The following is a 27,294-nucleotide window of genomic DNA, read 5'->3' as shown; positions in this document are numbered from 1 at the left end:
CTCCGAGGCCGGAGTCCGTCCTGTTACATTTATTTTGTCACACCATATCGCCCAGATCCAATCGGATCCGATCCGGGGCTAATGGAGTGGAGTGGAGTGTGTGTGTGTGGTGGTGGCTTGACAAATATCATCTCCCCGTAAGTTTTTTTCACCCCGAAACGGAAAATGGTCGTTGTACATTTGTTTTTCGTCGCATGGTCGTACTGACATCAGAACGTCGGGTAAGAGGTTGGTGGATACCGAGATTTGGAAAACAAAGCAAAGAAGCTGTTTACGAACAAAAAGGGAACTAAAAACCGGAGAAGACTAACACCTTACGACTCAGTGCGTGAAAAAGGCAACTTAACGATGTCGCGATGGGATAAATGCCTTGAAAGTACTGTCAGTCGAGATGAAGTGCTAAGGGTTCATAGGTCTTTGGGAGAGTAAAAACGAAAGGAATCGGCCAAAGACATTGATGATGGGGTGAGTTCTAGTATAGTTGTTCGGGTTTTCGAAGTACTCGGTTTATTACATTAAATACAGAATTGAATGATTTTTGCTGAAGCGAGTACGTCAAAGATTCTAAAAAGATCTTCGACCTCAAAAGTATGACGACGCCAGCAAATATTTCTTACTCGATGCAATTGAAATTTGTAATGCTACCCGATGAAACGGGTGGATTAACCTCACTCCATACCTGTCCCTCATCAAATACTCCACTTACACGCCCTCCTCCAAACGGCCGAGTGTAATGACTCCTAGGGCCGCTTCATTTCTTGCCAGTCTTTGGCGACCTAATGGAATCAAGATTGACTCACATTGAACCTCTTCCACCGTAGGTTAATAACTTCCAAAAGAGGCGTCGTTAAACTCTCCCTCCCAGACGAGGGCGACACGAGACAACACGGGGGTTGAAGCGGGGTCCTGGGGCATGTGCGTTAGATCTTCGCGATCTCTTTTCGCCTGTCAGCATTGCACTTTGGTCGCGGAGCGAAGAGGGGTTTGTTTTTTTTCAATCCGGCACCAACTTCTATTACATACATTTCCGACGCCCCGTTACGCCGATCAACGGTAGCTCCTGCCCGGGTCCGGGGCCCGCGGTATGCCATTTGTGAGATTTCGTTACGATCGTTAAGTGCTTTATTTTCTCACTTCACCGGATCGGAACGCGAACGCGTGAATGGAGGACGACCGATGTGTGCGCCTTAGAACCTTTTACCGTTAGGACGCGAGCGATGACATTTTCTCGGATCGCGCGGTTAGGTCAGATACTTTGCATGCCATTCGGGCTCCCGGTGTGCTGTGTTGTGTTGAGTGTGCTGTAGTGGGAGCTTGGCATGCTATCAGATGGCTTTTAGAGAGATCTTGGCGACAACACAGCGTGTGTGCCCCCGGAGTTAATTCCCCTTGGCATCGGTTCTCGAGGTAGTAAGCTCCTTTCTTTGTATACAATCTCCGAGATAAACCAGAACAAGACACTCGACATTCCCTGCAGCGATTGCCTACGTAGTGGTCTGCTCCCTAGCACACTTATCCTATAGGACCTTAAGACCTTCTTTCCAACCACCCTTCCATCTCTTTACCCTAAGTTTGCAACACCCACCCAGAGCATGGATTGGGAAAAATGGCACACGTTACCGGTGTGCCGTACTGTATATTGACCACGACACCACGGTTTCTCGGTCAATGTTTCTCACGCTTGCAGTTTTGAACGTAAACTCACGTTCTCAGCGCAAAATCTGGCACGGAATGAAAGCCGGAAGGGGTGGCACACGACGTCGGGGTACGCCTTTGGGCGAGGCCATTGTTTTTGTTTTGCATCGAGTTTCGCCAACTTCAACACATTCTGCTCCACCACCTATGGTCGCCTGTGTTCCGCCATCAGAGGGAAACCCGATGAGCAGAAGGCTCTCGCCAGCGTTGGAAATCGTGAAGGAAGAAAAGTGAGGCTTTGTGGATAGTAAGCTAAACTCTCCTTTGCTGAATGGAGCCTCACTTCTTGCGATTGTTACCGACAGCTGAAATCGCGAAGGTATGTGAAGGTGGTGGAAGAAGTAATTTGATCCACGCTTTGACATTAAACCGTCGTATATGGATGTGTTTGAACCAGCAGGCAGTAACCCGATTGAAATAGAAGCTCATCGACGACAAATAAAGAAGCTACTCGGGATGTTGACATGAGATTGATCCTGGGATCTTCGATGTATCCAATCGCTGACATCTTTTTCTTTGTTGCAGCTTTGGTGTCACTGGTTCGGTGTGTTGTTGTTTCTCCGACACCCTCAAGAGTTTGTTTGGGATACGGCTGATTTTTATGTTTATTTAGCACCTTTAATCAACACGCGCATCCCCGGATCTTGGAATTCCAATCCTACTCCGATTGTTCCGTAGTATTAGAGTATGATCTCGATTTTCCCTAAAACAACATGCCTATCAAGGTACGATCAATGTACCTTACAATTGTTGGAACGAAGCCTTCAAATTGCACTACTGGTTAGCTGCACGATTAATTCCTCATGAAGTTCCAAAACGAAGAAACAGTCACCCGACGACACTTGTTCGGGAGAGTCTCTGGGATTATTAGGGCGGATGTTTTGGCGAACTTCGTGGCCGAGGGTTTTTGTTTGTTTGCTTCGTTGTTATTGATGTGGACGCGGAAACGAAAGTACCCATCTGGATGTCCCTTTTCTCGCCGCTGCTGCATGCGTTTGTTTTCTTGCCAGGGAAACTCTGATTTCAACAACAGTATCCTATGTCATGATATTCCTTCGTTGAGCGGGGCAAGAAAATGAAAAGAAATCTACTATTTATAGACCTTTCGTTACAGTTTCGACGAACGATTGGATGGCGAGAATGGGATTGCAGCAGGCAAACAGCAGATGTAAACGCCACTTTTAATTATTCAAATAATTTTCGATAAAACATAAAATTACTTTTGACTATCCACGTTTGATCGTAATCCGTGTAAAACATGTTTTTATGTTTGGTAAATTAGTCTAACAACTTTAAAGTTCGACTTTATCTTGAGTACATACTTTCTTTTGAAGAATGGTATATTTGTTTAAAATTGAAATCAACTTTCTACGTTTGTACTTGTACGCATAAAGATTGATGTTTTGAATTTTACCTCTATCCTAATTACTTGTTATACGTACATATGTCTTTCTATTGTAGTATTCCTCAATGTCAAACATATCTTTCTAATTTAATCTTTCGGGTAATTGATGTTTTAATGTTAATGCCTGTTAGAGGAAATATGATTGATGATGGCATAAAGGTAAATTTTGATCACACATTTTCATAAGTGTGTAAATCATCTCCAATTAAAAGTTCTTCAAAGTCCCAATGTCATTATCTGCTTTCTTGTTGATTTACTCATTGATAATTTTGTTTTTGTTTCAAACAATTTCTCAGTAATTAACTCTCTTCCCAATGAAATCAAAACACGAACACCGTCACTCCTCCTCCAAATGTCCGTACTTGGTTGGGAAAACTTGAAATTGCAAAATGTGAAAGCATTTGATCCGAACGAATGCAGACCACACAACATCCGCTTGTCAAAGAGCTGGCCGGGGCGCGGGAGTAATTAATTGGAAATTACACTCCAACTCCAACATTTCACCATTGTCAACCATCGGCTAATGCATCGGTCTCCTATCGTCGGCAACAACAAGCAGAAGAGAGAAATCGGTTGTTTTTCTCGAACACAGGGTGGGACATTTTCATGGTCTTAACAAGCTGCCAATGAGGCATTAGCCAATCACCACAAATGTGAGTTGGTGTATGCAACAGTAGCAATTATGCACTTAGCGAATTGGTAATTTCTGGATCGTTCGTGCAGTAAGTACATGTTACGTATAGCTTGGTATTACCATGATGGATGCGTTCAGGAATCTTGAACCATCCTTCAATCTAGGAGCTGTCAAAATAGAGGTAAATAACACACGCTTCCTAGCGCTTTATCAACTGCACCAGTGGGCATCTCAACATGGAGTTGATTGCTCATTGCATCTCAAGGAGGAGTCTTTAACCGTAGAGCACCAGCTTGGTGGAAGTGTGCCTTTCAACTAATTTCCACTAATCGATGGGAAGGTCCACTAATTACTCCGTTGATCCTACGGAAGATCTTAAAAATTTCGCTTGCGAAACGACCCGCCCTCAGTTCGGCGTTCCCATCGTGAGTCAATATGGCGCAACATTATGAGCCGCACTTCGGTGACTCCGTAACGTCCCAACCGCCTTCACGGCTGCTGCGATCAATTGGTAACGATTATTAATAACAATTAAGTCAAGAGCGTTCAAGATTGTGCTTGTGGTTGCTGTTGTTGTTGATGGCGAATGGTTTGCGGTTGCTGCTTCGTTTCGGGATCGCAGGCAGGGAATCGCCATTGCGTAGCCACCAACAACGCCAGTGCGTGGAGTTCGATGGGTTTCCGACGTGGAGGGTTCACGTGCTACAGCACTCCGTATAGTTGCGCAGGTCTTTGATTTCCGATGAGTCGCCACTTTCGCCATTCGCGGCCTAAAGGTCATCGTCGTGCACTGGACGCGCTGCGTATGTTTGCGCATGGTTTTGAGGTTATCTTTTGTGTGACCCTTTTGCTGGGCGGATCCTTTCGAGATTGGCCGCGGTGGTGGAGCTGTATAGTTCATGAACCACCGTGTGCCGTGTGTGCGTGTGTGTGTATAATTTATCGTCTTCGATCGTGGCCCAAAGTGAGAGCAATTGATTTTGCGATGGAGATACGATCTTGATATGTTTCAAGCGCGGAGGAATCGCGTGTTTTTTGGGACGGGAGATGAGCTTCTTTGTGCGGTCAAGCAAGTTCACGTGTGGGGAAGCGAACATCGAACTCAACTTACACTTTTTTTTCTGCCTCGTTGGTGTACAGCACGTTGCTCTCTATCCGCTTCCAAGAGGGCATAGAAGCCAAGGTTGTGTGTGTGTGTGCCATTGAACCTTCTCTTGCGCCTTCCATTACCATATGATCATAGTACATCGGCCCCAAAGACTGTTCCATTCCCATTCATAATCGTGTCTTGCGTCAAAACGATCTACTCCAAAACACGCCCGTTTTGCGCCGGGGAATGTCTAATGTAGCTAAAGCCTGGAGTAACGGACTGGTGGTGAATGTCTTCAAACATTAGACAGCGGCAACAACAAACCTCCAACTCGTCGTCGGTCCAATCGCAGGAGCACTCCGCCGCCGCCGATCTTGATAAGGTCGCGCGCGCGGCACCTGGGCAGCTCTTGTTTTTTTTAAGGCCATGTTTTTCTTACAGGTGTTACAAGCGATCGTACCGACCGACCCGGAGGAGGCTCTTGAAACAGTTTCTCTAACGGAGAGTTCCGGTTCGAGCTGTGGAAGGTTGCTACCGCCCGGCCTAAGAACCAACAACGAGACGGAGCAGACTCTTCCACCTCGTACTACAGTCGTACTGTTCATTTCGGTACAGTTATGGCTTCCCTATCGCCGGCTGGTTGTCGCCGTCGACGGACTACGGTGTAATGGATCCAGATAAGTTAATGTGTGAGAGCTACCGGAACCGTCAACCACCGTCAAAAACCCCACCGCGCGCGGCCAATTCTTCCGGGTTAGCTTTGATGGTTGGATTAGTTTCTGTTCTGGGAGGGAGAAAGATTTAGATGAGCTGGTGGATAAATCTTTGCAGATAAATATAAGAGGGAGGTGCATGAACATTGAAAATGGAAACATATGCGGGCCACCGTATGGTGGATGCCGGAGGAAGGGAGTAGTGGGTCTTGTATTTCCGCGCCAGTGAAAACTGGAACAGAATGTGCATGGTGCGCAAAATCTACCCAGGAAGCGAATTCAAGAATCGTTGCGAGACGATCTCGATGGAAACAGATCAAGACCTGGTTGGTTGGAGTGCTCGCTATGGTTATGCTACATGAAGTCACTTAAATGGAGGTAACTGTTGAATGTAATTTAGCAAACTGTGGTGTTACGGGATTTGCACAGAGATTAAATAACGTAACTGTTTTCTAGCGACTTTGTAGGTCGTATGACGAAAACTGTCTTCGTTAAAGACACAGAACTTGAGAAGTTCTGCCAGATTTATTTAGGTTCTTTATTTAGTCAGAAGCAACTCAGGGATTATTCAGATAATATGTTCAAAGCTCCACCATTAAATTATGTGTAATTAGTGTTTCAGTTATCCACTTCTTTCAAAAGTTACATTTTAGTGTTAAGTTTGCAAGATCATAAAATGACCAGAGTTATTTCATAGTTTCGTTAAATAATTGCCTTAATAAGGGATTTCAACTCAATTACGATGTCGTGAAGTAAGCTATCGAAAAACAAATTTAGAGCAGACCGCACTCCAGGGAAGTATTGAGTTGCATTCATTAGCTCTCTCTCTAACATGGCAGAGTGTTTTTATTGCTTTATTTGCTTCGAAAGAACCCCCAATGCTAACGTATAAATGACGACTACGATGAGCATTCTGTCCCCGAGAGCACATGCCGAAATTCCGGTCGTAAAGAAGTTTCGATTGACCGTGGAATATTTACGCACCCGGCCAGAGCCAGCCGGTCGGTCGCGTCGTTCCCGGAAGACGGATGTGCTTTACGATGCACTCCAGAGAGAACGGTGCGGTATCCAATTTCCTCAAGGTTCATTCGCCGCGTTTCGCGTTGGAGAATTCCAAGAACTCGGCAGCAATTTCTGTCGCACGCACTCTCGATGTGGTGGGGGGAAGAAAAATGTTCCCAAAGAACAATTTTTCTTCGCCGATGCAAATTGGTCCGGCGCCCTCGAATGGAATAGAAAGTTCACAAAGTGTTCACCAGGATTTGGTTGTTTTTTTTTGCTTTGAAAGTCGTTTTATTTACGATAACGACCTCCGTGGGTCATACGCAAGTGATGGTGATGGATGGTTTTTAATGGGAGTCTCATGATTTCATGGATAAAACCGCCAAATGAGAGTGTACTTCGGATTGGGGATGTTTTCCCAGTTACCTGATAGGTATGGAGAGGAAACATAAACGTATAAATATTTAATGACACCCAAAGATATATGCAAAGAGCGAATTGTTTCGACCCTCGCGTTTATTGTACTAAATTGAGTTTTAATTATTAAGATCAAGCTTGAAAATGGATGAGCTTAATCAAAGAAATGGGAAGCGTTTTAAAAATAATGGTTCTGTCATTTATTTTCGATTGAAGAGACGCGAGCCTAATTCTATTTATTTTTTTCTGTTTCAGATTCAGGACGCTGCAGAGAGAGAACGCACTGACCAGAATTTTAGACGAGGACTATGTTTTAACGTATAAATGACTCCAATGGGAAGAAGGTACGTAAAGTGCGTTAGTTGCAAGATGTGTTTATTTATGTATGTTTTTTTTGCAAATTGATCGATTGATAGTAGTATAATATGTCTAAGGTTCAAAAGACTTTTGCTGATTCCGCCTAGACTTGTTTTGCTTTGCGTTTTTGGCGCTATCAACGCTTCTGTTTTAGGGTAAACATTATAAAAAAGGTAAATCCAAACATACCATTTAACAAAACTATCGAGTTTGGCACCAAATGAAAACATGAACTGTAGGCAAGTTTAATAAAAATGTTGTCAAGTCCACAGAGCGGATTTTTTTCGATACAAAATTGCTCCAAATAGTGCGTCTTTTGACAGACGAACAAAAAATGACGTGTATCCAAAATAAAACAAACTCACAAACTCGCAGAGTGACGATTTGTAATTGGTGCCAAACGACCAATGTCCACCAATTTCATTCATCGCTTGCGTGTCGCTTTTTTAATTTATTGTTGGTCAGCTCGATGTTTGTGAGCGATGGTCTTTCCAGTTTACATTTTCGGTTTCCAACTCTGGACTGGTGGACGTTTTGGTGAAAGAATTCCGGGTTGACGCCACGACTATCGGGTTTCAGGGTGGCGCGATTCAAATCAAATATGTTCCTTTTTTTGCCATCCTCCTGCTGTCGAGACGACGACGACGCACATTGAAACGCATGACATACGCATATAATTTGCGTTCGGACAGCGGTCTATATTTTTCGGTTGGTGAGATTGTGATAAAAAAGTACACATAAATGCACCCGTTGGTAAATTACATCATCAACGATAAGCTGACGGTGAACGAGGAAGTGGTAATGATAGTGAGTTAAATGTTGCTGCACATTTGTACAAATTCGTCCAATTTTGGGACGTTTTCGTTGACCAGTGAGATGGAAATATAAAAGGTTTAGTAAATGATCAGTGAGTCATTTTTCATCAAAGCGATGGTATGTTCTAGAATATTTTTTTCCGATTAACGCCAACACTATAAAACAGCCCTTGGTTCTGCTCTTCGAAATCAAGGTTCATCGGAACCAAAAATACCACATCGTCATTATGACAGCATCTGCTCCGCCCATTACGAAACCGCTATTTGGACAAATAAATGTCCAACCGAATGACAGGCGAAAAGTGCACCTCTTTCGAGGGTTTTATAATTCATAAACCGATGCTAATTCAAGCGCTACCGGGCTATTCCGAGAGGCTGGCCGGTCGGGTAAAGACGACACTCCGATGATCGGGTCGCGCTATCTCGTGAGTCAAACGAACCGACCCAGTTCTCACTCACTCTCGAAAATCGGGTCACGGTGCATCAATCAAGTGAAAAGCGAGTGGAAAGCGCCACCACCCCGTGGTGTGTGTGTGTGTGTCTGGCAGGGCGCCCAATGTTGGGCTTGTGGTCCAAATTGTGGTGTGGTGCTGGGTTCAATCATCCAGGTATGTTGTCCAGGTTGGAGGTTTTTCGTTGGTTTACATTTCTTCCTCTTCCTTTTCGATGCTTTCACCTTGGCCCAGTCCGTGGGGGATGGTTTTCCCTTCTGATGGTTACATATTTTTCATTCCAATTGGTGTAGTGAAGGAAAGCGTTTGTTTCTTGCTGTGTTGTGGTAATCTCACACCTTAAGCAAGATAATGTCGACAACGAAGCCTACTGTCTATCTGGTGATTGGGACTCTGGAATTGAACTCGAGGAGCTTCCAAAGGTTCAATCCCAAAGGTTGGGCGGAAAGAATGGGCAAGATCTGGTGTTCATTAGTGTCGAACACTCGCCGAGGTGTGTAGTTCATTATCATTTTTCCACGCTTATCGGTGCGTCGTTGCTTTGCCACAATAACAAGGCGCCACGAGAAGCCTCAGACCTAACAAATCCCAACCCGACTTAAAGTTGAAAAAAGTTGTTGTGAGAAAAGTGTCTTCCTGTGGAACTCTTTTCCCTGCACCTCACCATATCTCTCCCTCTCCTTCACTACGTTGATTTCCCTCCCTAATCGCGATAATAGTTCCACCCGGGACGGGACCAACGCTGGCGCCAACGACGGATCGCTCTTAGATCACGCTTCACGGCACTTTGGGGACGATGTAAAAATACCAACTTTCCTTTCCCTCCGGTTACCCCCGCTGGCGAAGGGCATTCCGGTGACAATACGATGTAAGCTGACACGAACCCCTCGGCATCCCGGGAGATGGCAACGACGCCGCATTTCGGACCAAATGACCCTTAAACGGTCCGATGCTAAAACCGTTCGTGCGTGCGCACGTGTGTTGTGTGGCGGTGGTGAGTGATTTCTTGAGTGAAGTTGGTCTTGGATCACACTCCCCGAAAAACGAGACCTCTCTGTCGCATCGGATCGTGGTCGAACTTCTGTCGATCGAGGTGAACGGCCATCACTCCCGAGTTCGCAGAACGGTGGCTGACTTTAGAGCACCCGGTCCCGCTCCAAGGAGTTGGTTGTAAATCAATCCCGAACGGGTCTAGAGTTTCTTTCCGGCCGCCTAATACCTTTCGGATCACCGATGTTGGCCTTTCGCGCGGTGTTCGTGATCTCGTATCTCGTAAAGACCCCACGAGACATTGCGACCCGGCAGCTTTGGCGTCCGCATAATGGGGTGTGCCAGGCATTAAAAATAATTATTTATGATCCAGTTGCCACTGAGCGTGTGTTTCTGCCGCCTTGCCCCGTTTGATGAGACTTCTCGGTGGGTGAATTGTGGATTTACATATCCTCTCCTTGCACGCATCGATGCAACAGGTCCTGCATATGCTGCAAGTAACATAAGCATCGCCGGTCCTCGTTCTCAATGAACGCTCTCGAAGGTGACAGAATGAATTATGGTCCGGTTTGGCTCAGTTCAAGTGTACACCGTTCAAGTGCCGCTTGTTAAGGTTAATGCCGTCGGACATACTCTTTTCGTTGAAGAAGAAAGTGTCAGATTTTTTAAATATATTACCCTTGTACGCGGCACAAATTAAGCAAACGCGCAAATTTTGGCGTCACTAATTTGCTAACATAATTTTAAATGCTTTTTCGAGACATGTTTTTTGCGTAGCGTTTGTAATGAGGATCCTACTTTTGATTCTGACGATGATGGATGTAGTTGTAAAGGTCTCTGAACCAAATTAAGTATGTTTAGGTTTAACGGAAATGTGCGGAAAGGTTTTGCGTTGTGGTTATTTTTAAGTTTTTATAAATTAAGAGGTTAAGCGTTGAGTACCTTTACTGATAATTTAATTCATCTGTTAAAAAGAATGTTTAAATCATAAAAAAAAAGTGACAGTTAGGCGTCGTAAGTGTGGAATACTCTTATACAGTATTAAAAATACTAAATCATTAAAGTTTGTCTTATGAAAAGAGCCACACACTGTAAGAAGAATCATCCAATATTTGTATATTGAAACAAATGTTGCTAAAGTCGTTTTACGGTTAATTGTTTTGAGTGTTTTTCGTACTTTTATTACTTTTACTTTTATTAGAATTCAATGAACTGACCACGTTTATAAAATCTTTGGCGTAGTTTCAAGGGGATATATTTCGCGCCTAGAAGGGAAATGAAGAAATGCACCTCACACGCCGTACTGTTGACATATCGCGTCCACGCAAAGGCGCACGGCAAGCGACTTGAACTACATTCAATGGCGTTGCACTTGCACTTGTGCACTCCACGAGCTTTGTGTGTATGTTTGCATTGGGTGGGTTTCGTACGTGCGACATACTTACGACGAGTGCGCTTGGTTTCATAGTACATTCGAATGCCAACAGCACCACTCGTTGATGGACGAGAGCGTACTCTGTGTCCGTCTCTTATTCGCAACTGCCCTGTTCAATCCCGTGCCGTGACCAGCGATGCTGGTCGTGCATTGTCAAGTGTAAATTGTAATTTTTGCGAACGCGTACGCACCGATCATTAACGCACCAATAAACACCAGCGATCGCGATCATAAGACTCGGCGAAGATTAGCTCGAGAGACGATGGTGCTCGGTGTTTATCGCGCGAAACAAAACTGGTTCCGAAACGTGAGGCGCCAGTTTGTTTTTCGTCCCCACGTCGCAGGAAGGGCAGGAGGGTAGCAAGAAATAAAGAGGAACAGAGAAATACATCGATCCGCTTCAAACTTGTTTCAAAACAGGTTAACATTTAGCGCCAACGAAAATAAATCTCATTGAGCCGCCTTGCCAAATGTGAGCACAACGGCGGCCTCAACGTAAACCACGCGAGCAGGGAATCTCAATCTTAAAAGAATTGTTTGAATAATTAAATGGCACAGTGAGGTACGATTTTTTTTTATTCTAAATGTACTAAAAAGTATACTTTATAAGTTTGTTCAAATTGCCCATGTTCCCTCGGGGAGGGAAAATATTAATCCCACTCAGATTTTTGTTTTTGGATCGTACAATAGGATACATTCAGTATGGCTACAAACATATCAGAATGTGTGATTTTGCGCGAAAATGGTTACTTAGAAGTCGTCTAGGGTATATGCAATTTATTTGTTACAGTTCGAACATATGTTGTAACATCGATTTCAAATTATCATAAACTTTTTCATATTTGGTGGTTCAGTTTGCTTGCACATGAATCTATAATATCCCAAAGTATTTGTCTCTCACGTATGATGCACTGGTCAAGGAGCTTAAACTAGTTTCAGAGGTTTGGTGTTTACTTTCGATTGCAAGTATTCGTTTATCATGCAAAATAATAATTTTCTTCAAAATCTACATTTTCAACGATTCAAGTTACAATATTTCCTCACAATTTTTAACGTGTGTTATGGTTCCTCGGTTTGCTTCTTGTGAAACAGAGCTATATAGAAGTAAACATTATTGTTTTGTTTTTTTATAATTTATAATGTTGGATTACAAATTGTTGTCCACGATTCTAAAACCATAATTTCAACTAGACTCTCAACTCCAACTTGCATGTTTTAATTTAATATTTCACTCCAGCTGATTTGTTTCATGTTAGATATCTATGTTACTGGTATTTTTGGCTTCATTTTGGTTTCATAAGCGGTTGGGCTTTTTATGGAACAGAGGTTATGGTTCTTGCGCCAAGAGATCTACATTTGTTAAGTTCATTTACAAACTTCCTTGAACACACATCGGTTGGGAATCACTGATCTATAGGCTACAGGATGGTCCCAAACTTAGTAACGTGTGCGTGAGTGGGTGCTCCTCACGAAAGTCAGATGAGACGAGACAAGTGCAGATTGAAAGCTTGCCGGGGGTAATGGAGACGCCGAAACAGGTGGCTTACGGTGGTTGCGCATCGTCTTACACAAGCCAGCGCGTCGTTTACACATGCAGAAATAGTTCGTAGCCGGCCGCCACCGACGGGGCTCGAGAAAATGACTGACAATCACAAAAACTTTCGTTTCCTGGCAGAAGTTTACGAAGTTTCACTTGTGCCGCCGCGATGCTCTACCCGGTTTATCTTCTCGTGGTTGGTAAGTGGCTCGTTGAGCTTGAAGATGATCGGGCGAGCTGCTGCGAGACCGGATTGTGATTATGTGCTACTGAGGATTTCCACCCCATCCCTCACCATTCCATCGTTAGCGGTTTCATGGTCCTTACTCCGCGTTCGAATCCGATGGTGTATTTGTTACAGCTGGGAATCCAATATTCCTAGTGAACGTGTGGTTTGAACGACCGCTAGTGTGCTGCCTGCACTCACTCTGTCATCTAACAATGGATTTGTGTGCCGGCACGATGCATTTGTCGATGTGTGTACCGGCAGAGATAACCGGAGATGTGCATTGGTGCATACAATACTACGCTGCCTCTATCTCTGGAGGACTACTCTACTCCAACGACATGGCAAGAGCAAACCGAAGGCGCGAGGGTCGGTAGGTAGGCACTGTTTACATTTTCGTTTCATTTTATAGGCAAACAAAGCGCACCCGACAGAAGAAAAGCACTTGTGGAAGCCAATTCCCTTCACCCGTCAGTTGTACGATGGCGTTGTCAAGAAGTCATTGGCAAAAGGAAGCACGTGAGGAAATGGGGCTTGTTGGACGACAATTTAACATTACTTTTACTTGTCGGTTGGTGTGGAACAACGTGCGACGGGTTGGTGGATGTGATGCGCCAGGAACCAGTGATAAGCATCTGTTTGCAATTGACACAATTTTTGCATGTAAAATCTAAACATGAATATTGTTGTGGAATATCATGTAAAACACAGAATAACAACATATGACATGCAGAAAATAGGATAGACATGGATGATTAAAAGAAAGCATAAATTTACTGTACATTATACTAAATGTGCTTTTTAAATAAGCAAATGGCAAACTGTTGAAGAAACCTTTGGAGAGGCACGCTGTAATTGTAATAAGACCATATTTAACCCGGAACTATGTTATAGACGGGATGGATATGCCATTTGTTTGAACGAATAAACGATGTTAAATGTTCAGTCAAACAATATTTGATCTATTATAATTCAGACAACTTGGTTTTTCTGCTCTTATGGTATTCGTTGCGATGGCACACACTTTTAGATGGTATGAGTGGAATATTTTTGCACCTAAACACAATCTTGTAGTCGTCAATAGTCAATCGGGCTGCTCAATGCGGTCAACTAATTGATTAGCTCTACGATCGGTTGAACATCCACCAGTCAGTCAGTCGGCAGCAACCCAGTGGAAGTCAGCTGATCATCTTCCCTTTCCCGTAGAGGTTTGAGTGGTGAAGCTCTCAGTGGTTGTTCTTCTTCTTCTTCTCTTCTTCTTCTTTAAATGCCGTGTTGTGTTGTGTGTAAGAGCTTCAGTCCAAAGATCATCCATCCCGCGGTGAGTTTCGTTCGATATGCCTTGTGATTAAATGTCAATAAAACTGGCTTTCCTGAACCTGCCGCGACTGTTTGGTGACGGTCCGCTGGGACGCGTTTCAAAAAGGTCGTCTTTTTAGTGTGTTGTCTACAAGTGTGCTTGGTTAGTAATACAAAGTTACAAGAATGAATAAAACATACTATTTGTACGCTGGTTCTGATCAATATGATCTCTTAACTGATCATAAGCATAAGTAACTTTGATACTTTTATTATTTTAAGTTGGAATAAACTCTAGCCATATGACAATTGTGCTATTTGCTAACATAAACAGTTGTGTTCACGTGACCAACGCGCTTATCGGTCGGCATATCAATAAATAATGCATCAATCCGCCATCATATCAAATCCAATGTGACACTGCGGAACATCGGGATATACAGTACGTTAACAGGTCCACTCTTCTGTGTAGTTCTTGTCGTATGCCGGAGCCGAGCCAACATCCATTACCTTAACCTAGGTCATCGGAAGGTCCCCTGATTCAATTTTTTGGTACACACGAACATATACACGCCTGTCATACTAAACACAGCAGCGATGATCATGTGGCTTTAGCTGGGGTTCGGTTATCAGACTGGGTAAACAAGCGTGTTGCCCTACGTCGGAACACTATCGTTGGTGAAGGATTTGTGTAGTTTCAATGCGTGATCTTGACATTGGCGTGATAAGCAGCTGAGAAACTATACTCACTTACTTTGGGTATATTTTAAGCTCATAATCACATGACATAAATCTCTGATTAGAGAAAATTTTGTGTTAAAGCCCGTAAAAGTACGTGTGAAATGTGAATGTTCTTGTTTGAATCTTACGATGTAGTTTTATCTTATATTAAAAATTCCCAAAATGGAGCTCATCAAGAGCCTACGCAAAGTTGCTCGAAACTTAGGAGCTTCTTCATGATGTTGTACAAAAATGCCTGCGGAACTGAGGCAGTAACAAGCAGCATCAACCAGCTCATCAATTTCATCTCCTACGAAATAGTTGTTAAATCATTCCATCATTCAATTTGCCGACCAGTTTAGGCGCACTCGGAAAAGGTGCACGTCGGCAGAAGAAACCCTTCGTACTCACCATCAGCGAAGCGCCTTCCAATGAGGCGCTGGAATGAGGAAGTAATGCCTCGATCGGAATCGCGACGTCTTCTTCGTCGACGGCTGCTTGAGGCTTCCCCCGGGATTGCAGATGGTTTTGCAGAAATTCTCGGCAAAAACTGGAACTATTTTACCAAGATTCGAGCAGCTGTTGTGGTGTGGCGTTGTCTCGGAATGTTGGCAATATTGTTAGCAGCGTTCCAGTGGGGTTCCATGCCGTTGCCATCTCCTCCACACCGGTATTTGCTCTGCCTGCCTCCCGGAGCAGCAACGGTTGGGAAAGATTCATCAATGTGGAGAATGAAATTCCCCCGTCGAGGGGAGCGCGCACTCGTGGCGGAACAAACTTTAGAGAAACATGAAAAGTGCATTTGCGCTTCTTTGTGCACATGGGGCCAGGCCTCCGGATATGGGGCTGGTTCTCCGGGAGGTGGGCATACAAAGCATACAACCCCAGCGAGTACGCCCCTTCTAGAGTCCGTGGCAAGCATGCGGTTCCGGAAAGGATAGGATCATTGCCTACAGACAGAGAGACGGGGGACCATTTCTCTATCCTCCTGCCGGAGATAAATGCCCTGACAATGGGAATCATTTTGTCCCACAAAACTACCCCTAGAAAGAGCAATCGCGTTGTCGCTATCTGTACCTTCCGGGGAAATGCGAGAAACGGTAGCAAATAGCGCCAGCCCAGGCCGGTTGGTGTAGGACAAATTGTGATCCTCCGGCGAACGCTTCACGCAACTGTTGCAGAATGCGACGGCAAGTAACGATGTTATTTGTGGATACTTTTAACGTTATTTACACCTTTTTATAACGCTCTGAATTTTCGCTGAACCGCGAGTTTCACCTGCGTCCTGAACATAAACCGAGCCCGCGTGCTCTAGACCACAAAAACACAAAACTTAAAAGGTTCTTATCATCGCAGCCGCTTTTTTCTCGCAGGCAGCTCTCCGGGCTAAAATGGATCCTTCTCAGTCTGTATCATGATGATGATGGTGTAATGATGAAGCCTAACGGAGCGAGCAACTTCGCGGCCAGAAGTCTCTAGCTATCGATAGAGAAACGGTAGCGCTTCCCCCTTCGGGCTGTCGGTGGATTTTGTTTTGTGTTTTTATTTGTTTTGCCGAGTGTCGGGAGCAGGAAGTAAAGTAGCCTGGACACTTTGGATGAATTATTTACGCGGCACCGAAACGTAATGAAGATATAAGTGTCTCCCTGCCTGTTCGAGTTTTATCTGGTTGTGTTTTGCTTCTCTAACGGTTGGTTTCGAGCCTGGGGAGGATGAACGAAGTTATAAAATGTTGTACGGTTTATGTACAAAAGGATGGAATGATTATTTAGCAATGATTTTAGGCAGTAGAAATAATTTTAGATAAGTTTAATAGGTTACTTAAATGTTTATGAAAGTGCACTAAAAACCCAAGATGGACATACTTCTCTTCTGTTCTGTCTTACTCTTTCTCCTAATTAGACCTTATGGATTTTTTCTTGTCTCCTGTAATTCTGTTATAAAATTAGTCTGTTTAAAAAATTGTTGAACATTTGTGATTTTGAATCGATAGCTAGGTATCTAAATTAAGCCACAACGTAAGCAGCCTATGTTTGGCGGTTTAACAAAGATAATAAAATGCCTACAGTGTCGAACACGAAAGTGATACTCTCCGGTCGGGTGCCAAAATCAACCGACAACCACCATAAGTCCAAACGAAAGGTACTAAAAAGTCCCATTCATTTAGGCAGGGGGAAAATGGCAAATCTTTTACCAAAGGCAACTTTAGAGACTCCTACATCCCGAGGGTGGGTGAGTAACGGAATGTGCAGATGATATTGAAAAAGCAAAACAAATAAGAAGGAGCGAAAGAGCTATATAGCTGTAGGACTTAAGAACATTTCACTCTTAGATGTAATAAAGTGTAATTGTGTGGTACTCACTTTTCCCATCGAGCAGTAGTACATAAGCTGCGGCGTTTCCTGGGGATATTTTGTGGTGTTATCTCCAAGTATACAGTCCCAGATTTGAAGAGATATATCCATGGTCTATAAAATATGCGAAGAGGGGTGTGAAAGATGTCGAGGAATGTAATGTTGGGACAAAGAAACCGGGCATGGTGGGATAGTGATGATACAAAATGTGTACAGATGAGTGGCAAAGTTCTCGAGTGATTGGCGCCTCTTCCGGTTTTTTGGATTGTGTAGTATCTCTTCAAGAACTAGAGATACTTAACATTATAGTGATGTTGGATGACTTAAAGCCAAGGGAGCTAACTACTTCAGTATTTGGCGGTTGTCCCGTGTATCTAATTGTGTCTTCTTAACACTCCAGAGTGTCACAGGAGTATTAAACGAATCTTGACTTTCTTCCAAGAAAAAATCCGACAAAAAATAAGAGCTAGGATTCTCCACAAAATATTGCTCTATTCTTGAGCAGTGCTCGTTCACCCTTCAAATGTCTGCACGGAACGGTCGATTAGGTAGGAACCTCTCTCTTCGCCATTAAAAGAAATTTCTAGAGGACCCCACTACCTCTGCCACATGGTTTTCGAGCTCTGGGAGTCATCAAAGGCAGATTCTGGAAGAAAGTAAAAACCGCCGTTGAGGTTACGTTTGCACAGTTTCTTATCTGTCTTAAGATTCGCTGGTAAACAAAGGGGGGCAAAGAAAGAGTTACCGTCTACGGGTAGACGCACTGTGGCAAAGAAGGAATGAAAACGACATAAAACGATAAGCACGAGGCGATGCTGTGTGTTTGCAAATACCGAGCCAAGCCGAAAGATATCAACATGCTGCGACGAAAAGGCGTTAGCGTGGTGGAAAACAGAGCTAAATGGCGATAAACACTCTTTCCCGCCAGTTTCACGCTCGTGCGAACAGATGCCGACGTCATCGGACCGGATGGAACCTACTTAGGCGGAGGTATGATGTCGCCTGGAACCAGTGTTACTGGCTTGGATAGCTAGAACTACGGTTTGCCACCAGATGCGTGAGATTCGACCAACACCTGGTGGTCGCGTTCTTGGCTCCATTGGCGCCACAAAGAATCGAGCGCCATAAACCGTTCGAAGCTCTTTGGCCCTTCGGCCCGGATCGGTGGCGAACTTCAAAACAAATGGATTGTGTTCGAGCCGGACGGCTGGAGTTGATCTTGTGTGCAGTGGGAAACAAAAAAAAAACAAAAGTAACCCAGAACGACGGCTGCTACTACCCTAGCTGTTCTGGTTATTATCTTCCTAACCTCACTATCAACCCAACTCCGGCGGCGTACGTTCTCTTATTTGCATAAATTTACACATTTTAAAACGGCTGCCACCATAGTTCGGTCCCCGAAGAGGTTGATGCTGGTTGTGGCCGGAGAATAAGCGGGGAGGTAATGTTGCCGTTGGTCTGCCAAACTCGCACCACCATAAAGTGTCTGCCCGGGGCTGGCGAACAAGCCACGCGAGAAGGTTCATTCCAGTGTTCTCGATTCCAAAAGCCCCCGAAAGCCTTTACGACAAGCATGTGTCACAAGTGCACCAGATCCGAACGCACGAACGCACTGACGCACGCACGCAACACCAACCACTTTGGGGGATTCTGTTCAGACCGTTCTACAGAACACTTTTTGAGGAGCTTCGGGCTAGAAAGTACCGACCGAGGTGCCCAGCGGTTGACCTTGCAAATATCTTCAAGGATTACACTCTTTACAACAGCTTCCAAACATGCTGGTTTTGTTGTTTAATTCCTTGTTCGAGTTTCTGACAAGTTAATAGAACTCGTTTAACTTTTCTTGTCATATTATAAACAGCTTCTATTACGCTTTTTGTTCCTATCGGAGTTAGGCTATGAGTTGGAGGTTATTTTATTCAAGGTATCACTTGACGTGGTTGTCTTATTTGTTTGTTTTAGTTTGCTTGTCGAAGCACGGACAAGTTTGATCTTGCCTGTCCATCATGCTGAATAAACATGAATAGTGTGTAAAACGCTGCTCTTTTTTTTGTTTTGGTAACAAAGATCAACTTTACATTCCCTTCTATTCGTTATCTCCACGCCGGTTGGCCGTTTTTATTCTCCCATCAGTTTTTTGCATCCTTTCATAATTACCATCACTCGCCACACAGCATAAATGAAATTTTGCCCAACCGGTCCTGATTGCAGACAAGTTTACGTGCAATTTACATATCCTGGTTCGCACATCCGCGCAACAATGAGCGCCCGCTAGCCCGAAGCGAAGAGTCCATCGTCCGATGGGCGATTCTGAGAATGCAAACACATGGCTACCACCACCGGCTTATCACGCCGTTTCCCCGCCGCTGCTGGCGCAGGATGAAAAACCAAACTCACCAGCCGGGGACCCAACCCGGAGCAGGGATTATACTGACGGATGGCTGCCGGCAGACATTATGGCTACAAAGTGCAAACAAACTCCAACGGCGGCGAGATGGCGAGAAAAATTATGAAATTGTTCATTGTCCATTTAAATTTTTAATTAAGGACGGGCTTTTTTGTTTTCGCCTCTTTGCCTGTTAATTAAAGGCGTCCGCAGGTCGGGTTGCGGGAACAGTTGTGCCAACAAGTTTGCTTCTCACATGGTTTCATCGGGGCGTGATCAGATGGATTAGATTCAAAAAGCAAAAAAAAAAAGGCTGGACCAAATTTAGAACGCTCATCGAGGATGTTGGGAGTTATAAACTCAAACCGCCATTTTAAACAAGATGAAACGTCATTGCATAATTATAGATTTAATTCTATTCCACCCAGTACGAGTTCGAAAATAAACCCTTATCTAATTAAAATGTACTTAGTCCTAGTCTCCTTAAAAAGAAAATATGAGATCTTCAATTCATGATGCGTTCTGCCATCAGATATTTGTATTCTTCTGTCATTTTCAAGTATTTGTGTTCCCGATGTCTGCTGGAACCTTCCAATATTGACGACAGAAGTTCACTAGAGTTACTCCAAGATGAGTTTAAATTAAATGGGCATGTTACATGGTTCGCTCTCCTGTACACACATCCGCCCTTAACTAGGACATTATCAGACGCCCATGTACGAAGGGGATGTCCAACAATTAAAAATCGTATCAACTAGTTCCATCCGCAAGTGTCGACAGTCCTGGCCACTGCAGACTTGGATTGCAGCGGCCAACGTGTAGTCCCTGGGGAATCGGAATCAGGAGTTCGGTCCGGAGTTTCGTAAATTGTCTCCTTCTTCGACCGATTCGAACGCCGTAGGATTGCCATAAATTGAATTGTAATTAAATATCCTACTTCCCGTCGCTACAACTCTGGTCTTCTGTGAACTGAGGATCCTACATTGCACCGAACCGGTGGAGTCGACCCTTTCGTGGTGCTATCTTCTGGTTGACCGAGTCGATTGCCCTCCGGAGAACGTTCGATGTTCGACCGGTATCGAAACGACGTCCGGAACGACGATATGTGTGTGTGTGTGTGTGTTGAAATACGGAGCGCACATCCTGGCGAAGCGGGGAACTCATGTTGCCAACAAGACATCAACACGAGCCTTGTTCTCCGCGTCTATTTAACGACAGGATCTGTGCAATACAAACAGGATAAATTACCCATTATCGGACGTCGTTGATATGATGGCGATGATGTTTACCATTGGCCATTGGAAGTTTGCATGTTTATTTCGGGACAAAGTCTGCAATTTACGCCACTTGGTTATTGTAGGTATTTTTCTTTAATAAATTCACATATCTCCTATTTTTTACATGTAGGCTGGCTTTTTATATAGCCAAGATATTGATATTACAAAGGATTATTTTACAGAAATAAAACCACCATAGTACTGATTATCGTTTTTTGTTCTACTGTACATTAAATGTGTGTATTCGCAGTGACAAGCAACACCCCTCGGTGGACACCCATTTGCACTTGTAAAAGATGTCGATAATCGATGCATTATCATGAAAACGTCTGTCTGCGACAGTGTAATCCGAAGATTTAATGAAATGCGGCGCCGCCGAGGGTATTTGCTATATACAAGATACACTTTCGTTGGCGTTTGTGGTGGTGTTACATTCTGCATTCCTTCGTCAACCGGTTGTTTCGAGGGTCGGGAGCAGCAGCTCGTTAGAGACGACCTTTTTCAACCCCGTTCGATGAGGATAAGTGATTTTGCGTTCATTTCTTGCCTCACTTAGCGAACGTGCTAACGAATCGGATGGTGTGTGTCCTTCAACGTCTTCGGGCGGTCAGTGTCGAATCCTGTTTCGTTGACCTCCGACCAGGAGACACGGTAGAAAAGTGCAGTGTGAACGTTCGATCCCGATCAGGGGCAAATTGTCAACTCCACCTATCGTATCAGAAGAGCAGACACTGACAGAAATACAAGCAGGGTTTATTAACCGTTAATTTCATGTAAGGTTGCAGTTTTTTTATTGTATAATTGGAGTAATTAACATGACCAATTTAAAAGCAGTTTACATCATGGTATTTTTTTTTTTACAGTACGCTTAAGCGATTCTTTTTCTAAAGTTGCATTTGGTTGATGACAGTTTGTATATAGATTATCTAATTGTGCAATGAATAGCTTCATATTTCAATCCAATTGATCCTATCCTGATACAAGCTCTGCTTCTTTGTCGATCCGCTGATTTTATTGAAAATTTTAAATTTTCTATGGCTACTTAAGCTATAAGAATAATTGTTTCATCAATAAAACTGCTCATTCAAGTAACTACAGTTTTCGTGAAATTTGTTAAATTTATTTTGAATATAATGAATAAATGAATTTTAGTTATTACAAATATTATGTTTAGCTAGTTAACATGAGATTTTACATGATGTTCGATTAGAGATGAAGACATCAGAAAAATAAACTAAATCAAAACACATTTATGTATAGTAACAGTTCAAGTCCATCATTTATAGATAAATCTGCAATGGAAAACACATCTTTAAACAAACGTTTATTTATCGTGTTTGCTCGCGTTCACCTGAATACATTAATATTATGCATCAAACATAGATGTGCTTTGTATTACACCTGCAATAAAAGGTTTCCGAAATGTATATGCCAAAACCGAAGCTTCTTTTGAATTGCAAATTTCGTTTGATTTATGTATGCATGCACGAGAATCAAGTTGTGCCAAAATTGTGCCAAAAAACACACCTGCCAACGCGCTTTGTTCGAGTGAATAACATCTTCTCATCCTACAGCCCGATACGCTTTACAGCACGTTCGGTGATATCCAATTCTCTACTGCTAAGTGATTTTCATTCATTCAAATAAACACCTTCCCGCATGGGAGCTTCTTCATTGACTCGCAGCATAATTCCTTCGTAGTGTTTTCAGAAGAAGAGAAGGACAGCTGAAGTGATGCTATGCAAATACACGGGAGTTCAGAACGTCTTAACCAACCAATCCAGTGGCTCGGCGTCGGAATATGCCGAGAAATATCGAAATATCACGCTCGTTTGAAAAACAAACATCCACCATTGCGCGTCTTGATTGCAAAATAAATCTTCCCTTCCGGTCCCGGTGCCATGGGAATGGATCCGAACCACATCAAAGCGTCGCAGGCAGCAGTGTCAAACCTTGGGACACCCGGGAGGGAAGGAAAAAAACTGACTCAACTCGTGCGACTGCCAGTGCGGTGCTCAATCATCACCACCGGTCACAGTTGTGGCGCGTTTTTTCTTGTGGTTGGGAAAATTCTATTTATCCTAGTCATCCGCCAGCGGGTCTCGTGGAAAATGTTCCCAACTTCGGTTGGTTTTCGTTTTTCAGTTCACGCTCGACCGCCCAACAACCTGTCGGAAAGGGTTTGACGGTAGACTTCCTCGGCCGGTTGAGCAATGGTTTTGGGAACCAAAGGAAATAGAAGGAATACAGCTTTACATCATCATATCTCTTTCGGCCGGTGGAGGTGTTTTTATGTGGTAGTTCACCGGGGGAACACCAACGTTGCTCCGTAAAGGCCGAGTAAAACCTTTAAGACGCCGTTAGGTCAAGCAGGAAACCACCATCGTATCGTGTTCGTGGCCAGTTGGCGATGATGTGCAGAAATTACAACATTCACTCGTTGGTCACCTGCCCGAGCGTAGGTTTTTCGCCGGACGCTGTTTTGCTTCCAAATTCGCCTCGCATGAGGAGGAAGACAAGCCTGTCGCTTGGTTGGCACGGTTCCTTATGAATGAATTTGCGCCGCTGCCACTTTTGACAACGGATGCCACTTGCTTGGCACAAGCATTCGCAAAGGATGCCAAAGTTTACAGATGGGATTTCATTCATAAAAATGGATGACGTAAAGGCCTAACCCTTTGAAGAGGATTTTCTTGGACACTATACTATTTAAGCTGGGAAAAAGGATGGCTTCAACACTGCAATTAATTAGAAAACTAACTACGCAGACGTAGAATCGGAAACAACTTAATAAGAATTATTTTGGTTATTGTGCAACAGAAAAAATAATTAGTTTTATTGCGATTGCTTTGGTTTAGCTTATAATGAAAGCAATAGATTAAATCTCTTTACTTCAGTATGTTATTATCAGTGGCTTTTTACTGTGATATGAAAATGTGTACTTAATGATAAAGTTTTATTTGTTTTCATTTCTGTTTGCTTGTTTTTGTTTTCGAAATTAAACATATCTCACCATTAATGAAAAACGAACGGTGTCGTACTCAAACAGAGCACATTTATATTTATTCTTGTTAGTAAACTTGCCGTTCGAAAGAACCATAAATATGAACATAGAACAAAGCGGGAGCAATGGTGTCGTGTGAAAATCTAACGTTAGTCTGTTGGACAATTCCACCCGGATGCACGTGCACCAAACGTTAAAGGAAATCTCTTTCACGAATTTCAAACAACCCGGCACCTCTTCGTCGCCCCAGTTTGTCTTTTGAACTGTCGCACACTGCAAGGAAGGGTTTTAGGAGGATTGATTTATGCACCACACTTCCCCACCGAGCGAGGCGTGCATCGTGGCGACACACGGAATAGGTTTGGCATCGTTTCCTCGTCAGCTGACGCACGTACGTACGCTGCTGTTCAGCAGAAGATCGACCGCGTCAAAGGACACCGCGAAGGTCAAGCAGGGCCGCCACGATCGAGAGACCGTTCTAGAGACCGACAAGAGTGCAGACGGAGAAAAACCCCATTCGGATGTCAGTTCGGTTGCGTTTGACCCACTGAAGGCCATCGCGGTGCGACAAATGGTTGATGGTAATTATTGGCCGATGCGTCCGTCCCATCATGTGTGATGTATGGGTTCATCGAGAGACGCTTCGAAGAATTGATAGAATATGTCCCATCTCATGCAGCGAGGATGATATATGAGTGTACCTAAACGGGTTAGCGATGACCTGGAACCCTAAGTCATAAGTGATGTTCAATTGAAATGATCTATTTTGGGATTGACAAATGATGTTTTTAGTACTTTACTGATTTAGTCACCTACAATTAAGGAAACAACAAGATAATTATCTATTACATATTTTAGCTTTTTTTATACATGGAGTTTTCTCCATACTCCATGCAAAAACTCTACCAATACAGAACCGTCGATTCTGAAACATTCCGCATACTAGGATAAGCACTGCAGATGTTCTTGAAGATTTGTTTGATCACTATTTTTGGATAACATAATTTCAACAACATCGAAATTTTACAATTGAAACTCCGTTTTACTAGCACAAACAAAACAATCATGTACGCATATGTTAAGGTGTATCCATCAAAATTATACAACAGCGACAACAAAGAACACATAACCTAAAACACGTTAATCTTAACTATAACTTTCACGTAAGTTCTTCACCGAGCATCGTCCAGGCGTCAAGCTAGTTATTAACTAAAAAGAAATTATTCGATTTGTGAAAAATTTACACAAAGTGTTCAAAAAACGTTGTTATCATGACAAAACACCGTTTTATCACCTTTAAACTACATCGATAAGTGTAGTAAGAGATGGAACATGGCTCAAAATTTATGTTTGAATGCATTCGACATACATTCGGTTGCAAAATATATGACTTATTAAATATATCTTTTATAAAATCTATTAAAATAAAATTTCATGTCAAACTATAAACTATAAACAAGAACATAATCAAAATATGATATTTCCAACAAATCATAACAATTTTGTTTCATTTTGCATAGTATGTACCAGTATCATAAAATGTCATATTAAACGATAAACTATAAACAAGAACATAATCAAAATTGGATATTTCCAACAAATCATAACAATTTGGCTTCATCTTGCATAGTAAGTATCAGTATCATAAAACAGTATACAGATAACAAAAATCGTTTCTTCTTCTTAAACAAATCCCTATCATTACTTTATCTTTCTTACACATAATCTTTATCGTTTTCATTGGACTGTGCCCAAATTCTCATTATACTCTGTAAACATATCTTAAATTGAAAACCATTGCCAAAATGTTGGTGTAACAAAGGTCACACTCGAACGATTTCCATCCGTCGGGATTGATTTTCCGCTCTGATTACGGCCGAAAGGAAACGTTTGGCGTTGACCCAAACTGACCGATTTCGGTTGTTTTATGAGCTTTGCTAAAGGCAGAATATTTTAAAATCATCCTACAGTTACTCAACGAAACGCACTGTTTGTTATTTGCAAGCATAATTTTTACGAATACTGGTGTAAAGCTCGTGCTCGTAATGAAACCGTTACTACCGATCACTTTATCATTCTCCTTTTGTGCCCTGGAGAGGCGTGTGCGTTAAGTGTGTGCATAATAAAATACATTGAATTACATTAAATACTTCATCAATCTGCATTTACATCGAAGGCAATCTGCGCACACACGTATCGCCATCAATAAATATAAATCCGACGGTCCTCGGACGCGGGTGCGGCGTTAAGCAATCAGCTCTCCACAAAGAGGACGCATCCCGCTTTATGTCTTCGTCTGCGAGCGGAGGAAATGTGATCCTATGCACCCTGCAATAGTAGCACGGCTCTGAAGACTGACCTTTCAACTTCACGTGAAGGACATCATACCATCCCACCGCCGAATGGACCGAGTCGACGTGCGTGCGGCTTTGTCGTGGAGGAGGAAGTGAGCTGAAATTCAATCACGATCACGGAAAAGGGAGATAAAAGAGAGCGTCTGGTACGATTGTGCGTTAATTACACCGGAGGGGGCTCATCCGGAAGAGGGTCGGACGATGCAATCCGGAACCTGAAGAGCCGTTGGTTGCGTGCAATTCCGCGTGCACTAAAGTTTTTCGTTTCGACTCGCCGGTTGTGGGTGTAGCCGCGCTGATGCTTGGTTGGCACCGGCACGTCATATCCTTATAAAGGCCGAGTGGCAATAAACATAAACATCGCACGCAGGTTCTCGCCAACGGTGTGGTCTCCATTGTGGCGCTTTTGTTCGCCGCACCCGTTGACAGACGGATAACGTTATGACAAGTGAACAACTCCCTCCTATATACGGTACCAGCTGTCGGTGGATGTGGTCAGTTATGAGATACGTGAGATGAGAGCGTTTGTGATCTCTATCCGACTTGCCATGTCAAAAAGGGTTTGGCGGGACTGAGGTCCGCGGAAGGCAGAGAAAATCGCCCATTTCCCGGAACACCCATCTTCGAAGTTGTGACATTTCATGTGCCGGAATTTAATAAGCCCTTTCAATCTTTCCGCCCTCTGTCGCACCAAAAGGCTAGCTTTCGCTTTGTGATCTTCACTTCTTAGCTTTCTCAACAATCGTTTCCGGCTGGAAGATGGCCGTAAGAACTAAGACCGCGGAAGGCGGATACCGCCCGCCGTGCAGGTTGGTTACTTTTGCAGCTGATTTATTTGTGCACAATTCACCCTTGCATATCGCAAAATGAACCTCCTTGTAGGTGTGAGGGGGCTTAGAGATGGGTAATTATTTATGCTTACCGGATTCGGATTCGATGGCGATCAAAACGACGACCGATCCAGCACGCGCGCAGGAAGAAGGAAGGAATTAAAAAGAGTCTTCCGTCGCAGCTGGCGGTGGTTCGCACCTAGCAAGGGGAAAGTGTAGTGTCCGGCCGGGTAGGCAGCCGCAGACAAATAAATTAATCAAACAATCATGCACATCCCATGGGGAGCAAATTAATGGCAAGA

General features: G+C 43.5%; 1 protein-coding gene across 1 annotated transcript in view; it reads left to right on the top strand.

The window, feature by feature from the left end:
• Window positions 1–27,294, top strand: part of LOC131289801 (uncharacterized) — a 64,649-nt gene that overhangs the window by 10,896 nt on the left and 26,459 nt on the right. The window contains exon 2 of the mRNA XM_058319114.1: window positions 7,212–7,300. Coding sequence (XP_058175097.1) covers window positions 7,281–7,300 — 20 coding nt within the window. The 5' untranslated portion in view covers window positions 7,212–7,280. The remainder of the gene's footprint in view (window positions 1–7,211; window positions 7,301–27,294) is intronic.

Source organism: Anopheles ziemanni, chromosome 3 (genome assembly GCF_943734765.1).
Source record: "Anopheles ziemanni chromosome 3, idAnoZiCoDA_A2_x.2, whole genome shotgun sequence".
In the NCBI taxonomy this organism is placed as follows: domain Eukaryota; kingdom Metazoa; phylum Arthropoda; class Insecta; order Diptera; family Culicidae; genus Anopheles; species Anopheles ziemanni.
This window is presented reverse-complemented; position numbering and strand designations above follow the sequence as displayed.